General features: G+C 44.8%; 1 protein-coding gene across 2 annotated transcripts in view; it reads left to right on the top strand.

Annotated features, from left to right (window-relative positions):
- TYW5 (tRNA-yW synthesizing protein 5) overlaps positions 1 to 18221 on the top strand; it is a 153313-nt gene that overhangs the window by 48394 nt on the left and 86698 nt on the right. For both annotated transcript variants that reach the window (XM_069615798.1, XM_069615799.1), the window contains exons 2-3: positions 5087 to 5241; positions 15893 to 15962. In XM_069615798.1, coding sequence (XP_069471899.1) covers positions 5087 to 5241; positions 15893 to 15962 — 225 coding nt within the window. The remainder of the gene's footprint in view (positions 1 to 5086; positions 5242 to 15892; positions 15963 to 18221) is intronic.

Below are 18221 nucleotides of genomic sequence, written 5' to 3' on the forward strand. Positions count from 1 at the left end.
CTAGCCAGCTCCCACTCCTCGTATTTAAGGGTGCACACTCCAAGATTCCTTTAGCCCAAAGGACATGTCATGCTTGTAAATTACCAAGGAAAATAGAGACCACCAGGCATCTATTCACGGATTGCAAAGAATTGGGGTCCGCACACTTGACCATATTGGGAAAATATGTGCACCACTACGGCTCAATAAAGAGTGACGTGTTTTGGACTATTGTCTGAACAGTTACTGGGAGCAGGTGCACATAGCCTTCCATTGGGTATGGCATCATTTTGGTTAAACTCTTGTCAAACTTTTAAAATATTAAATAAAGATGACAGCAGTAGGTTTTGTCTAAGTCAAGTGGTTTGTAACACCTTACAGTTTGCACAACAAATACTACTGGTTAAATGAGAACTTCTTATTTATTGTTTTTTAGTGTTTTAACGATGAAATGTTATGTAATACAAGGGGATCATTGGCAGTACTAAATAATTACTTATTGACTGATTGTTTTAAACTATTTTGGACTGTTTTAAATTGATGATTATTATTGTGCAATTTTCGATGTATAAGTCTGTAAAGGTTCGTTAAGAATCCAAACAAATAAAACAAAATAAATGCTAGCACGACCCTTCCAAAGCAATGTACAGGGCGAAGCAAGCATGAACATGTTTATAGTTGCATGTGACAGGGTCAGTAAACTGACCCTGTCAAGAGGGGAATGGGGACCCCGCTCAGCATGGGGTAGGAGGCCTACCCGGGTGGAAGCCAGAGCCAGTCCTAGCCCGGAGGGGGAAGATGGCAATTGGAAGGCCCCAATACCGGTCCCTTCTTAAAGGGCCAACTTTCTTGCATAGAGTCCCACTGTTGGTCTCCCCCTACCTGTCCTGTGCGATCCTGGGCATTTTCTTTCTGTCATTTGCAGGAAACTGTGTTCAAGCATGCTTTGCAGTAGAAGGATGAGAGAACAGTCCGAGAGAGTTGCCATGAGCCATGCTCCCAAACCGGCAACACAACGAGCTGAAGCCGCTATGTAACACAGCCCAACAGACTAATGTGGATGTCAGCATATATGCAGAAAGCTCCAAACCTCTTCACACAGACATTACACCCACTTGTTATGGAGTAGCAGAGCGGCACCCCAGCCAAACCAGCTGGCCAATAAACCTGGGAGGCCCTCGTACGAACTTGGACATGAACTGTCAAACCTACCCAGCATGCCATCATTGACACACCCAGGCAGGTCCCGGGTGGGGGGAGAACAGAAAGCAGTTGACTAGGGGAACTGGCAGGGGAGGATAGTGTGGTGGATCAGCAGAAGGGCGCAGGCTGTTAGCCATTTCACCGGATATTTATTAAAGAATATTAAAGCCTGTTTATCCCTACTCTACGGGGCGTGCCTACCGAAAATAAATTGCTAAGGTGCTCATCAGTCAGCAGTGAAAGTCAATACACGATAACCGTTCACTGTCCATCTCTAACTTATCTGGCCCTATCACTATGATTAACAACTCAAAACATTGGGAATGTCCCCCTTCTCCTGAGAGTTGATGGCTTATGATTCAGCTACTTCTTAATAGACAATCGTCAGGTAATTGCTAGTGATCACTTTTATTAGTTCGTACAGTTTATTCATTACTGTTTTAGTCTTTTGTTACTTAACTTGTTTTCTTCTATTACATGTTATCTAACAATTATCTTTTCCTTCTGGGCAAGTTTCCTAAACAGTTCATACGTTTTGCTTTCCTGTTTCTCTTCTTCTAGATATCTTTTCACAAAATCCAGTTTACTCTTAATTTTCTCCTTTTATCTCTGGCTTTATTTTGTTCAGGTTTCTTTTATACAAATCATTACTCATTTGATCCTTTACAAAATATATTTCCTCTTCTCTTTGTATTGGCTGTACAATGCTTCCTTTTGAACTGAGATGAGTATGACTGTTCCAACAATGACTTGCGTTCCCTTTTCTTATGTTTTCTCTCTCTTGACTGTGACAAGTATGAGAATAACAGCAATGATTCTCATTCACTCTGGTTACTGTTTCTCTCTCTTGAATATGACGAGTAATGATTCTCATTCACTCTTATTATGTTTTCTCTCTCTTGGTTATGAGGAGTACGAGTATTCCAGTAATGGTTCTAACATCCTTCTCTGGGTCGGCCGTTATCCCAGTTACCTTTAGTGCTTGTGGTTAACGTCACCAGGATTCTCGTTTGTTGAGGACCGGCTTACTTTCCTTGTGGTCTGGCGTTTCAGTTCTTTTAATCCGCTTCTTCTTCCCTCATTTGTCACTGGTTTCTCTGGTGTTGGCTTAGCTTTAGTCGGCTGTAGCAGAATAGTTTCGGCATTGTTATGCAGACTTCTGGTCCACCACAGACTCTCTATGGTCACGCCACCAATCTCGGCTTCCTTCTCTTCCTTTGCTTCAGCAGACCACAAGTCTGGGTTTAGCTCGTCTAACCTTCTTGCTACGTATAGCAGTACACCAGCAGCACTCACCTCCTCTCCCTAGAAGACGCTGCACGTCTTGCATCTGCTGCTCCACAGAGCCAGCATGTGTGACTCTTTGAAACTCGCAGGCTCTCTGTTTATTTCCCCAGGATCATTCCCTTGCTAGGCTGACGTCACTGTAGGGCCTCCCATGCCCAAATAGCTGCTTTTTCTTCTCTTTTCCTCCCTCTGTCCTCTTTCTCGTCCCAGTAGGATTGCAACTTTTAAGTAGGTTCTCCATGTCATGCTGGCAATAACAGATATTGACATTTTCTTCATATAGATTATGAGGAAGGTTAAAAGATGGCATTTTGGCAGGTTATCTAGGGAGTACCTCTTGGGAATGGGAGTTCTTGTCCCCAAAGGGGGAGTCTCTGCCAGTGAGGTCTCACTTGCCTCTACCCATAGGGAGGTTATTGCTGAGCCGGTTCACCTCCCTAGCCTCACAGGGAGGCGCAAGGCGGGGGGCTTGGGCACAAGGGACATATTCTTGTGTTTCATCACAATAACCAATGGATGGAGAGGAGGGAGGATAAAAGAAGACCCAGGAAGCTGGAAGTTGCGGGTTCTTCAGGTGACGCCATAGGAGGTGGAGCCAGACCAAGAGACGAGGCAGAGGAAGAACAGTGCAGAAGACTATCAAGACGGATTATTCAGGCAACGTGCAAGGTGAGGTATTGGGTGGTGAGAGGAAGTGGTACTTGGGATTGAAGTAGCGAGTGAGTGGTAGCAGTGTGGGCAGAGTAGAAGTAGGAGAGGGGAGAGTAGCAGTAATGAGATAGGGGAGTAGTAGCGGTCAGGAGATCAGAGCATGATAGCGGTGAAAGGAAGGGAAACTAGTAGTGGTGTGGCAAGGGCAAGAAGAGCAATGGCAGCGAGAGGAGTAGTGGTGTGGAGAAGGGAGGGGAGTAGTGGTGTGGAGATCGGAAAGAAGTAGTGGTGAGGACAGAGGAGTAGTGGTGTGGAAAGAAGAGGTAGTGGTGAGGAGAGGTGGTATGGAGAGGAGTAGTAGTGTGGAGGGGATAGATGAGTAGTGGTGCGGAAAGTAGTACGTTGGTGAAGAGGGAAGAGTAGTATGTTGGTTGCGAGGGATGATTAGTAGTGTGGAACAGGAAGAATAGTCGTGGTGTGCAGAGGGAAGAGCAGTAGTGGTGTGGAGAGGGGAAGAGTAGTAGTAGAGTGGGAAGGGGAGAAAGAAAGATTAGTAAGATCAGAGAAAAGAGAGAGTAACAGAGAGATATAGGGAGAGGAACATCTGAGTGTGCAAGGAAAGGATCAATTGAGGCTTCAGTGTCTCTAAGGCATAACCCCCGAGTTACATGACATTGGGGCTTCAAGGAAGGACTCCTAGATTGTTCTCTGGGCAAGATTAAACAGATATGGTGTTGGCGTTTAGGTCATTGCCTTAAGCTTGGCAGTTTTTAGATAGTAGGGGTTACTGATTTCTACCTACCAGCTTGGGGTTGAGGGACACCTGGGCTACAGGGGGACTCCCCATCCCTTGGTTAGATAGAGAGGGACCAGATCTTTCAGAATTAAAACCCATGAACTGTCTTTGGGAGTTGGTGTATTTATAAAGCCATCTGTGACAGGCAGTACTGACATTAACCCACATATCACAGTTCACACCAACATTTCTGCAGCGGGGTACACCGAGGCCACATCCCAACAGACTACACGCCAACACATCTAGAAGCCCATCCCACACAAAGAGCCCAATTCGTCTGACCTTCAAACATCAAGATACAAGCAGAGCAGTGTTTCAGTGTGCCCTCACTCACACTAGCCAAACCAAAGGCATCCTTCTTTCTGGTGGAAAAGCGCAGAGACCTTGAAAATGAAAGCCGTTGGTGCTATATGAAACACAATAACCTAACATATTGGGCCCAGCCAGCATGAATATGTGTTGTTAGGGTGGCAAGCTAGCGTATATTGTTCAAAATGTTTTTTTACAGACACAAGACTTGTATAGATTGGGCACAGCCAACATGGAAATGCTTTCTTGCAGTGGCATGGTTATATATTTTGGGCAGAGCCAGTACGAAATCTTGTTCTTATAGTGATAATACGGTACAACCAGCATGATCGTATGTTATTACAGTGGCATGCTGATATATATTGTTCAAAGTCACCATGAAAATGCTTTTTGAAGGGGAGCTATTTGCATATGTTGGAAATGGGCAGCAAGAAAAGGAGTAACATGGCAATGCTGGCATACATTGATGAGACAGTACCCGTTTGTATTTGGAAACAGCCAGTATCTAAATGTTTTTGACTATGCACCTTTACAGTGTTGGTGACTTGGAGTTCTTTTATGTTTAGCCCTACAGAATCAGTTGTTATTTTTATGTTTTTTTTTAACCATTTTTTTCTAAAATGTGTGCCGTAAATTGCACAATTTTAACAATTTTCCTCAAGGAGTTCAACTCCCTCCCCCATCCTCCGAAACGCCTTAAAAAGGTTCAGACTCACTTGGGCTAATTTGGAAAAAATATTTACTCCTACTCCACTTGAACAATTCACCATTTCAGTTAGTAGTGCCACGTGAGCACTATACGTCCTGCCTAGTAATGTATCCCACCTCATTATCGGGTATATGTTTATGTTCACTTTGTAGAGGAAGCCCGTGGTGCTCAGAGGAGTAGATTTAGGGACGTGCACTACAAAATGGACAGTGGATTACATCATCAAAGCAGGAGGGAACGCAGACGTCAAAGTCCATGTTTCCACAGTGCCGCAGATGGACTTCCTTCACAAGAACTTTATATACAGGTACCACATTCCAACCTTCTCCATTTTATTGTATCACTTTGGAAATGTTTCTTATTTTTTCTCTCAAAATCACACATTTCAAAAATTGTTATCATTAGGCTACTTAGACTTAGTAGTGTATAGAAAGCAAATGGCTCAAAGTTGGAAAGTTGCATTATCCCTTCCAAAAACCAGATTTGCTGTGGGCCCCAAGCATGTTTACCTGCTTGTCAGATTTTGCAGTCTATGATTATAATCATTTGTACCAAAAAGTCACAGAGCATTCGATTTTTACAAGAGATTACCTAAAATGGAGGTGTGTAGGTGTGCTCTTGTCCTTTTATCCTCACTTGGAAGCATGCGCTTATATGTCAAAAAAGGCTCTGATGGTGAATGCCTAGAAATCTAATATTACGATGGTGTCGTGGAAACAAGAAAAGTGAAGCATGGTGTATATGGAGTGACAGAAACTAGAGGTTCAACGTTCAAATACTTGGGCATTGCTTTTAATTATACTCTTTTATGGGCAGGTCATGTGCGTAACCGGGCACTGCAAATGTCCGAGGTCAATGGGGCAATTCTCTTTTTCACAAACAAAGTCAATAACCACCCTATTCATTCCGTTTTAAAGAATTATAAGGAAATGGCTGTGTCGATTGGGATTCATATCCTGTGCTACTCTCTGAATTTACATCAAGTACTGGGACAAGGAAGAAGGCCTCAAAGAGTAATGCAGAACTCCTCTAGAGGAATACCATTACTCAAACCAAACCTGCCCCATCAATAGGGTCAGGCAAGTGAGTCTGATACCTTGCACCTGCATCCGGTTATTGACTGGCTGCTGTATAAAAGGAGAAACCCAGAGAGCAAAGAGAGCATGTTGGGAGAGAAGCAGAAAGGAAGCCAAGCCGTGAACCCATGGGAGCGAAGAAGCAGCAAGATCCTACAGCGCGACCAGTGAGTTTCATGTGTTAAGTAACCCGGTGCACGAATGAACAATGCAAGTGAATGGATGCAGTGAAGCAGAGTGGCCGCGTGCAGTGGGAACGTTGTTGAAAGTCTCTGAATGAAGGCGAGAAGCCTTAACAAGAGGATAATAGAGTATAAAAGTGAACAATGACCTGAATGCTAAAGTGTGTAAAACATAGTATCTGAGTGACCACGTACAAGGAAAGACATGTGTTGAAAGTCTCTGAACAATGGGAAAACCCTTGCAAGTATCACAGATGAATAATGTTCAACAGACAAGGGAAGCAAAATGAAGTGTGAGCAATACTTGAACAAGACACAATGAAGAGAGCTTGGGAAGCTGAGGCCATATGGTTGCGCAACCTGTAATGGGTGGATCGTGCAACCTATCAACTGCGCCTAGACTAGAGGGTCCCAACCAACAATGAATGTAATCAAGTAGACCAAGAAATCTACTGTTGAATATTGTGAACTGTTCAAAGTGTTTTGAGCTTTGGAAAAGGGAACCTAGAGCTCCTCTCAAGTATGGTGAGACTGTTAAATATCGTGACAAGAGACTTTGAACTTTGGGAAGGAGAACCCAGAGCCCTGTTGAATACTGAAGAAAAGTTGTTGTACCTTGTGCATCAAAGTACTTAACGCTTGGTGAAGGGAACCCTGAGAAACCTGGTGAACATTGTTAACCAGAAGGTATTTGGAGCTTAGGGAAAGGAGCCCTGAGAAACCTGTTGAACTTTGTGAAACCTGGGGGTTTTGTGCATGGGGAAGGGCACCATAAGTAGCCTATTAACCCTTATGAATCAGAGTGATTTAAAACATGGGTAAGAGAACCCTGAGAAAGCTTGGTGAACTTTGTGAACTAATGTGCTTTGAACTTGAAAGGGAGCCAGAGAAGAACTCCATCAGAACTAAATTTTTGCATTTTACTTTTGAACACTATTTTTGTTGAGCAAGAAAATCCCTACACTGTGTTTAGTTAGATGTGAGGGCAAGCATAGCTTTTGACACAGACAGACATTTGTTTTGGACTTATGGACTTAGACCTTCTTAGTTGCATCAGTTTAGGGAAATCCCAAATTAGCGACTGGGCAAGCTAGGCCTATTTAATCCTGACCTCAAATAAAGAAGTTTACTGTTTACAACTTGTTGTCTGTGTCATCTCTCTATACCATGCAAGTCTCACAATGGAGAGGGCCAATTTCACAGCAGGTCCGACATGGATCAGTTTCCCAAATCTGAACTGGCTAAGGTGTTGGTAACATCAGGACATGGTTTTTCCTCTTGCATCAACAAAACTCCTGTGACAGAGGTCATGCAGAACAATTATTGTGCCAGTGAGTGATGCCTAGCTGTTTCAGGATCCCGCTCATGTAAGAATATAGGCTGTCACCAAGATGGACTGAGGCCTTGTGTGAAGAACGTGCCTTCTTACCTGGTTATTCACCTTCATAATGGCTGCGCATTTCATTTCTATTTGATAATGTCTCCTAGATTAACTTTCCTATGGACTTTGATCACTATGGTATTGTTTCCATACATAAATAGTTGTGATGATGGCTGTAACATTAAAATTGGTGGATTGATCCTATGGAGCTCATGCAATTTGTAAATTGACGTCAGGGAGTCGTTCTGTTGACATACATGTAGACGACTCCCTGCATCTAAATTCTCATCATTTGCACAGCGTAGTACAAAAGTGCAGGGTAAAAGGCGATGTACGCATGCTTGCATGGCCAGCAGCGCTCACAATTACAATTCGGGCAGAGCTTAATTTCAATTGGGAACTCTGCTCACCATGCACGCATGGTAAGCTGTGTTCACAATTACAATTAAACACTTCCTGACATGCAAGCATGTGTTAATTGTAATTGTACACACTGCCTGCCATGCGAGCATGCCAGGCACAGTGTACAATGGATGCCTATGGGGTCTGCCGGCTTTATGTTGGTGCATAAAGCTGGCAGAACCCATTGGTATCTCCAACATTTGTGCTCCCATGAAAATCTGTGCAGGCTCAAATGCTGGAGCATGTGTATGGCAGAGAGGAAGGGAGATGGCAGTAACGCAAGTTGTGTTCCGCCTCTCCTCTCTGCCATTCAAATGATTGAATGTGAACCATAACGTGGATGAATGTCATAATAGCCTTACGCAAGACTTTTACGTCATTCATTTACGTTACATGTTCATGGAACATGAGCTCATATGTCTTTGGAATGTGCTTTTATATTTTTGCATGGCGTGCATTTGTTTTTTCTGCATTGAGAACATTTCAATAAAATAAATATATAATATATATATATATATATATATATATATATATATATATGTGTATATATATCACAATTCACATTATGACTACTAAGCACGTTGTTGCCACTTTAGTTTACACCCAATTCTCCCATGATCTCATGCCCCGGTAACAAATCATTGCTAGCTTCTATTTTGTCTAGTTGGCACCTCATGGGGGATTTTCAGTATACCCACACAGCACAACATGGCTAGATTACATTATGCCTACTTTGCAGCTATTTCCATTCCAATATCAACTAGGCCTCACTTCATGGTCGGTTTTCATTATGTTTGCTTAACCCATCATCCCCAAAAGCCCACTCCCAGCAGGTTTTGCTGAAAAGAAGGATGAACAATGCATAATTGGGTCATTGTAGCTGCATTGCCCATTAAAGCCTATGATGAAGTCCCCTGCCTGGCTCTTAAGGTGAAGAGGTGCCTGAACATGGGGTTCCTGTGCCACCATGAGCTGAGTGCTGCAGGGGCCATGGGTGGTATGGGGATGATCCCCATGTCCGCCATCCCCGACCAAACGGCTGGGGCTTGGTACCAAAGACTAACCCCTGGCTCTATCCCCTTACAATACTAACTCTCAGTTTGTGTCATCTAGCCATATTACCCTCCTGCGAGGGAATGAGAGTAAAAATCTACAAGCACAAGCCACCATGTGCAGAGACTTGCTCACTTAATCTGAGGGATTTGAGGGCATGATGAGCCAAAGAAAGTTTCAGAGTGGTGGGCTCCTGCACAGTGGCTTTCTCCCTCAAGCACACACTATGACAATCCAAGATGGCAGACCATCTTCAAGAGGTCTGTCTGCAGAATGATGGGAAGCAAAGGCTGGCTCTTCCGGGCTGTGGCTAGACAATGCCTCGTAAGAAAGTAACCTATCCAGTTCTGAAAAAATGAAAAGGCTCCCACTTGAATATTGAGTGAGGGCAATCCCCAGGGGTTGCTCCAGGCCCTTGCAAAAGGGAAATGAGTAGACTGAGTGGTGTGGGAGTCTGGGGAGAGTGGAGGTATGGAGCAGGAGCGATTTGGCAGTACAATTGGGGGAAAGAAGACTGGTGTGGAAAAGGCTGGAGAGTGGAGGAGATGAAGGTGGAGAAAATGGGAAGTGGTTGGAGAAATCAGAAGAGAAGAGCGGAGAACCATAGGAGATGGTGACACAGAAGGAAGTGAAGTTGGAGGAGGTTGGACAAAGCCGAGGGAAGAGAGGAGAACTGGAGGAGGTGATGACCCAGAAGGTGAAGTTGGATCTTTGCAAATGTTTCTAGAGAAAGGAGTTTGGAGAGTAGGTTGAAGAAAGACAAGAGAAAGTGGTGGCGGGTGTGGAGGAGTAACATCTAAAGCCGAGAAAGGAGGAGGTGAATGGAAATGAGGAAGTGCAGGTGGTGAACAGAGACGTGAAAATAGAGACCGCTCACTGAGAAGCAGTGGAGAGACACCTTGAGCTCAGTAGGACCGAGGGGTAGAAAAGAAAGTCTAGCTAGGGAAGACTTAATCAGACGAAAGAAGAACCCCAGGTACCTTACATGTCTGGTTGAAGAGCTTGGTGGAGGTGAGGAGGAAAAAGTATGTGGCTGATCGTCATGGAGGCAACAGGAGACACCTTTGCATATCAAGGTACAAGAAGAAAGAGTAGGGGTTCAGAAATGGTTTCCCTGGGTACACGAATATACTGGCATGGCAAGGAAGCTGAGGAAGGTTGTGATTTGGGGACAGAAGTCGGTTCCTCAGGTAGAAAGAGGAAGGGCAGTAATACCACACCCAGCCTGTGCATCAGCTTTATTGGGCCATACCTTGTTGGAAACTCTGGTGTGTGGCCCGTTGGCAGGTATTCATCCCCCTGCTGCCTAGTCCTGGTGCGCCTGGGCTAGAGAATAAGGAGATCCCAGGAATAAGAAGCTAAGGAAGGCCGTAGGAAAATACATAGAAGTCTATGAAAGAAGTGTGAGGGTCTCTTAAAAACTCTACAAGGCTGTAAGTGACTGACATATTTCTGGAACAACATCCCAGGGTTTGTTTGACCCTTGGCTTGCAGAAGACATTGTAGAAGATATCCTAGAGTTATGCTGCAACTTTATTTTAGCTTTCTTGTGGGATAAACCAAACTTCAAAGACTCTAGATACTGTCTTTTACAAAAAGACCAAACAAGCTTAATACTAGCCCAAATGTTTCCCAGGAAGTTCCCGGGCTGTCATGGGATGATATGGGGGACTGCAAGGAACTTAATGCCAAAGTCGCTGCATGTATAGAACTGGTAACTGTGCGCACTAAACATCACAGCCTACCACAGGACAATCTAGATGCAGCCACAAGCTTGCAGCACTATTTTAGCGGTCCCCCTCTCATCCCTCCTTACACCTGCTCCTCAAGACTTGTAGGCAATAGGTATTCAAGGCACTATTCCTCTAGACTCCACTCTTTCAGATCCCTGAGCTGTGGAGCAACCCCACTTTCGGCATGGATACATTGCTGCAAGCCTTGCCAGTGAGAGCTGTGTGCTACACAAATCACTTTTGACACTGACATATGACATAATATTCCATGTCAATCAGTCAGAAAATGTTGATTAAATTCATCAAACATAAACTTGCAAAACATTCCATAAAATAAGATATTACACAGAATGCAAATGGGAAATAAAAAAATCCATGTTAAAATGAATTGAGACTAAATATTCCCAAAATAATACAATAGCAGCTATCAAATAACTGTGTGTGTATTTGCGTTTGTGTGTGCATGCTTACAGAATAGCACAAATATCTTTTCCTCCCACTTCTCAAGGCGACCTTTGCGGTAAGCTCACCGTTTCACACTCCCAGTAAGATCCTAGTCTGACATTTGCCAGTCAGCCTGACATTCTGCATAATCTCCTAGAATGACATGCCCAGAAAGCTCATAATTTGCGATTCACAGTAAACTGCCAGTTTTCATTCCTAGTAAATGTGTTATTCGCCATAGGATCACATTCTGACATGGCCAGTAAGCTTGACATTTCCAGCAGGCTTCCAGCTTGACATTCCATGGGAGCTTGATGTTCCTAGTATGCTCCCAGGTTGAGAATCACAGTTATTGAATTTCCCAGTAAGCTCACAGTTTGAGATGGACAGGAGACACCTAGTCTTAGATCCACAGTAACCTCCTACTTTGACATTCACATTTTAACATGCCCTGAAGAATTCCAAATCGACCTTAATATCATGACGTAAGCATGACGAGCCTGCCAGCTTTCATGGGGATTACCTACTTGTGCAGCTCAAACTGAAAAGATATAACAGAGATCCATCCCTACACCCAGCAGAATATAATGGCAGACAATGGATGACGTTTGGGTCTCCTCACAATGAATCTAGGCTTTCCAAATCCATGAGACAAAAAGCACCCATGACTTCTCAAGGAAACCGCTTTGCACTTGGTGTTTAATAATGTTTTTTTATGTAGTGATTCATGTTGGCTTCCTCCTTCTAAGCACTGTAATAATTTGTGTCATTATTACCCACTGTATTGTTACTGAATATATGGTTCAGGGGCGAGGGTGAATAGCTCAGGGGCAACCCGTTTGTCTTGGAATCAAGAAAGCGCAGCACAGCACGGGTTCGAATCCCGATCCCACACTTAGAAACCAATCTCTGGTATTAGGCTTGTTATAATTATTATGGTTGTAGGTCATAATGCCTCTGTGTGGTAATTTAACACTGAGTTTGGCATTCCCGTTGTCCCTTTTATGTATTTATTCTGGCGGGTTACCGCTACTTCCACCATTGCCCGCACTCCCTATCCCCTAAACCACTGCCCCTTACTCCCATGTATCAAGATGACTGGGAGCGCCTCTGGCTGTGTTTGAACAAGTGGCAGTCACATGACAGCAGGGTGACTCAACCTGGGAAAGATAGATACAGGTCTGATTTGGCCCTGTCTGAATTCAAACCTGTAATTGCAGATTGCACACAGATATCTGAGGTGAATGTTAGGCAGAAACCTGTGCAGTTCCCTCTGGGACCACTGCAAAAGATTTAGGACTACAGGTGGTTGGCAGTAAACCCAATTGGTAGCGGTCTGTACCACCCAGATTTACCTGGTAGCTGTGGCTGAGCAGTCAGACGTCTCTCAAGAAGAGTTAGGCAGTATACAGAGTATTCACAATAGGTCAATAAGAACACAGTAGAACAAGCAAACACTGACCAGAGCTTGGTGTAAAAGAGATAAAATTATTTATTTATAAACACATCTAGTTAAACACACTGGCACTAATATCAAGCAGTTCAAAAACACGGTCCCTAAAAGATATACACTCCCTTCAACGATTATTAGACAAGTCTTAAGTAAAGCAACACTTATTTTCAGACAGCAGTGAGCGCTTAACGAAGATGGCACTCTAATCAATCGGTTTAAGAGGGAGAGAAAGGCAGAGCAAGGATAGAAACAGATCCCAACACTTTCGGAAGAACACAGTAGGAGAAAAAGGCAGGTTAAAACCGTAAAGTCAAAGTTAACAAGGCCGGACCCACTTTAAGAGGCTCCGGTCGAAATGTGTCCAAGATCACATGGTTGAAAGTGCCCAAAAGTCTCGCAAAAGGTTCAGAAAGAGTTGGACCAAAAGAAAGGGACCAGTTAGATGGTCACGGCGGCCAGCCCAGTCCAGAAGGTTAAGGGGTTATTGTTACCTTGTAACAATCTTTATAAAGGGAGGCCTGGCGGACACAGTACCTTAAAATGGTGAGAACGCTCCAGCAGGGGCAGTTGTTCCTGGCAGCGGGTGCAAGTCGGTGCTTCGTCCGGGGGAAGAGAGGATCTCGTCGTGGAGGAAAACAGGAGTCCGTTGCATTGCCAGGGAAGAAACCAACCGCAGAGTTCTCAATTAAAAGGAGCGGTCCTTTTATTCGTGGCCCAGTGGTAAGTGGCTATCCGGTTGCCGGGGTGCTTGGCACGGGCAATTCGACCATGAGACGTCCTGGGATGCGAGAAAAGAAGGTAAACTGGTTGTGCCCACCAGTCAAGGGAAGAAGACTCTCCAGCAGGGAGATCTCCTCTGTCGTTGGGAAGTGGTGAGTCGGTTCAGCAGGGCTCCACCGGTGGTGTCGTCGTAACAGGTCGGCTCAGCTTCTCCCTCATCAGATTTTCAGGTCCTGTGGCGACTTCTGAAGTTCCAGTCCCAAAAGCCCTGCTTTTATGCAAGAAACCACCATTCATTCAGCCTAGCTGTCAATCAAACATGCTAAGTGGTGATCCGGCCGGCTCACCACATGGGTCAGTCGCACAAGGCAACTCAGTCCAGGGTGCCTAAACCCCCTCCCACACCCCTGTGGTACCCAGACAGAGTGGCACCACTTTGGAGGGCTTCTGTGTAGAAGCCCGCCAAAAGTGGAACAAAGGGCTCGAACTTTGGTTTGGAGCTACAGAGGCGAACATAAACGCCATTTTAAAACTGAGTTTTGGCAGAAAATACCAACTGGTGAATTAATATTAAATAAATAAACCGGCGGTATGTTGGAGGCTATGTTAAAAAAGTATTAGCCTTGAACAATGGGAAAATCCCATAGAGATATATTCGCGGTTGAATATAAAAAGTAGTATCCACTGCCACCAGCCAAAACTTGACGAGTGGGGACGGGAGAGTGCCCCCTCGAACAACAGACCCAGGGGCAATCGAATTGCCCCTACCAGTACGTCCACAATATGATGGTTTGTACTGGTTCTGTTAGTAATTTGGGACTAGCAAAAGCCAATGGTGACTTTACATGCCCTGGGAGACAGTAGTCAGTCCCAGGGTATGGAGTCTACGGTGGGGGGTCACTATGACACCCCTGTGTTACTGCACGGAAGGTGCTGTGTAACACACATAGAACAAACACATGAGACCCTATGGAGTAAAAGACCCCATAGCCCATAAAACACATTAACATTCAAAGGAACACCACAAATCATGTCCAAGAGTGGGAGAAAAAGAGTCTCACTCTTGGCAGGAGAAAAAAACAAACTCCAGAAATCCAGCAAAGCTGCTGGGGGACTCACTAGGTTAGGAAATTCAACCTAAACAGATAATTCTCCCTAACAGTGAGCACTTAGCTCATTGGCCTATTTTACCAGCTATAATAATTCTAGATGAGGCTTTGGGCCTCATTACGAGTATGGAGGTAACCATGCCCTTAATAAGGGCATGGCTGCCTCCATACCGGGTTCCAACTCCGGGTTCTGTGAATGAGGAATTACTAGGTCATTCCAACCTTGGATGACCCGTTATTTCCTCATTCACAAAACCAATCCCCATTCCCATTTGAGGCTCAATGGGAATGGGGAGGGAGCTAATAACGGCCCGTTAATAACAGGCCCGTTATATGCTCCCTGGTCCCCTTGCGGGACCCGCTAAGGTCGCCTGGTTTTACCAGGCTTCCTTACCGGGTGCAGCAAAGTAACCTCGTAATAGGATGTCCCGTAATGAACGGTGTCGGTCCCGTACCGGCACCCTTCCTCACGGGAGCCCCTGCCTCGTAATGAGGCCCCTTGTGTCTCTGCTTCCTTTTTACAGGCTATAATTCCTCCTGCAATCTCTGATCTTCAGGATCCCAGACCACAGGCAGAGATAGTCAACACACACACTCTGCAGTGTGAGGTTCTGACAAAGATAATCATTGATCCCCATGTCTGATCAATCACTAATAGGCGTTTTGGTAACTACTTCTCCAGGGCACTAAGTCCTCCAAAAATCTTCCGTCAGAAATCGCCCAACAACGTGTTTGCTTAAGAGCGCTCTAAGCTAGTATGGATGAATACACATAAATTTCACTCTGCATCTCCATTCACTGCCAAGCATTTATATATTTGGATTCATTAGGCATTTAAATTCCTGAAGAATGGAGAGGGCCAAGGGGTTGAAGTCAGGAGTAACATCAATTTACTTTTCGTGGTAATATTGTGAATCTATATAGCAGCCTCCCAGAAAAAGTGGAAGAGCCTACAATAGTAAATTCATTTTTAAAAGTCCTGGGCCAGCACCTAGATCAAGCAGGAGACAATTTAGAGTTACGTGTCAAAGAACCGGAAAGCAAATTGAAAGAGATAATTGGTACTTTTCTGTCATCAAAATCAAATTTTCCATTACTGCATATTAATGGGGTTTATACAACGTAGGAAAATAAACTTGTGTACCTTGACTCAAACATACAACTTGTGGAATCTTAGTAATTGCTAAAGGAACATGTAACGTTAGGAGGTTTAGAAATTGATAAAGAAAAATTCGCTTTTCCAGTGGTGCAGTGCCTCCACAAAATTAATGCTGATGGGGCTTTCTGAACAATTGGTTAAGCAGTTTGACAAATACATCGTTTTTCCCTCACACTTATGTAGGCCATATTTGTCTACCATTGTCTGTATTATGTTTGATTTACCTGTTGTGCTGCTCCGTTTCAGGACCTTGCCCTTCGACGTGTTTGTACGCCGGGCCTCTGTGGAGCATCACAAGGAATACTTCATCTCCCAGGTAAATTGCCTGAAATCACACTTTAAAAAAAGAATCAAACACAGAATTTTATTTTAAATTAACTCTAAAACAGTTGCAATGTGAAGCTATTATTTAATTGCATTTGTTCACCACAATTCAACAAAGACAAAGTGAGCTGTAGTGTTAAAGGTGTGGGATTTGAAGTAGTAAGCAATGCAGTTGAGACTTGGATTATCACTGGTACTCTTTGTGATTTTAGCAAAGACTACATAAATCGAAATCCTTTTTATCTGACAAAGAACACACACGTTCCACATGTGCTTTCTCGAAAAAGGTGCTGGTAACAAGGGTTACCAGCACCTTTTCCAGACCGGCATCCTCTGATTCTGCCGGTAGAGGCTGTGAACAACCTGCAAGCCTGACTGGCGGTAGTTCAGGCCCCTACCGGCAGAAAAATAACAGACACACCCGGTGCTTCAGTGTTCCCATGGGAATTTACCATTCCGCCGCCTGTAATATTCGGTATTACCGGGAATATCAGGTGGTGGAAATGGGAAACCGAGGTTGCCGGTAGGCTGCCGATACTACCGGCGGCTTACCTGTGTCAGAAGCCTGAAGGTGTCTCATCGACTAGTCCCCAGGGATCTATCATCAGATGGCCAGGATACTTAGGAACTCAATTCCCCCCCCCTTTCACAACACAGACACTTTCTCCCAAACAGCCCGCTATGTGAGAAAACGGAACTAACACCCGAGCACTATACCTGACATGTCCCAATACAATGGCAGGTAGGGTCAGGCAATTACTGGCCACCATGCACACCTGACTTCCATTACACTTCCCCATACGGATAAAAGGCGGAGTACGGGAGCACACTCTGGGCGAGGGAAAGCACAAAAGGAAACGGCAGCGCCAAGATGGCAGTTTAACACAAGGAGAAAGACGGCGAAACGGAAGAGGATTGTGAGGAGGGAAGTGCCCTTGACCTTTTCAACAAGGAACCGTTACTTTCACGAAACCTCGAGAATAGACAGCATAAGACCAGGAAACCAGGCTGAAGAATTTGTGTGTCAGAAGTATCCAGGGCCCTCGCGCGTAGATAATCAAGGTAGGGAGAATCGCCTGCTGTAGTAGTACTGTCCTTGGATCCCACAACAAAGCAGCACCAGTTCCATCAACACAGGCGGTGAGTTGCGGAGGCCGATACCAGACCGGTCTGTGTTGAAGCCAAGTTTGCAAGCTGCACCATTGTATGAAATGCATGTCATAACCAACGCAACTAAAATTGAACAGGTGAGTGATTGAACTTTGAAACCAAGATACAATACCTTTGACAGAGTGGTCCGGCACCGCGTGCATGCTCATTCGAAGGTCTCTGTAAGGTATCCAACTGAGAGGTCGCAAAAGTGAAAGAGAGGCAAAGGTTTGTGAGTCAAAGTGGACTTGCAGCGGGTCAAGCAAAATCCTGTGCTCAATCGAAAGTCTTCGATGTTGATACTGCAAATAGATTTGTAAACAAAGTAGATAAGGTTGGTCCGAGTGGGAGGCCTTCAGAGCAGAGATGCTCAAAATATTTGAAAAACAAAAGCATCCAAGACATGCTCCTACTACACCTTCGAAAGAAGCCGGGAAGGAAAGGGCTCGATCTAAATCCCACGCAACCACGAGTATGGGACGAAGGACCGATCCGCATCGAGACCCCTCGAGGCCTCGATCTGATGAAGTCTCATCGAAGGGTCACCCGAGCAAGAAACATAAGTAGAGGTGGTCGACGCCATCGACAGCTTCGCTGGCAGCGCCTTTGATGCCAACCAAACCCTCAATGACATCGACGCCAGCTGCACCATCATTGCCAGCTGCGTCATCGACGCCAAGCGCCCCAGTAAGAACTACGGCGCCAATGAAGAAGGTGTCGACGACTCTTCCAGTGTGCCGCTACAGAGAAAAGACTATTTTAAGTCTCTTCCATATATGAAGAACATGAGCAGTCAAATGAAGAGGCTCCATTTGGCCTCCAATATGGCACGCCCAATGTAACCAGGAGTCTTATTGTAGAGGAGTCCAGATTAAGAGACCTCTATGATAGCCTACAGACTGCAAGTGGGGTGGGTACCTCACATGAGTTGGAGTTGGGGAGACCATAGGGTGGGGAGCATGTAGATGCGTCCTACAGGCAACTCATGCCAAAGGTAGTGGACTACATGGGGTCGAGTAGACCTCCCTTGCCATTCGAACAGGATGACTTAACAGACATCTTAGACAAAGTTCTGCAGTCAGATCCCATATTACCATTTCAT

The sequence above is a fragment of the Ambystoma mexicanum genome, chromosome 9 (assembly GCF_040938575.1).
Source record: "Ambystoma mexicanum isolate Mex_15411 chromosome 9, UKY_AmexF1_1, whole genome shotgun sequence".
Classification (NCBI taxonomy): Eukaryota; Metazoa; Chordata; class Amphibia; order Caudata; family Ambystomatidae; genus Ambystoma; species Ambystoma mexicanum.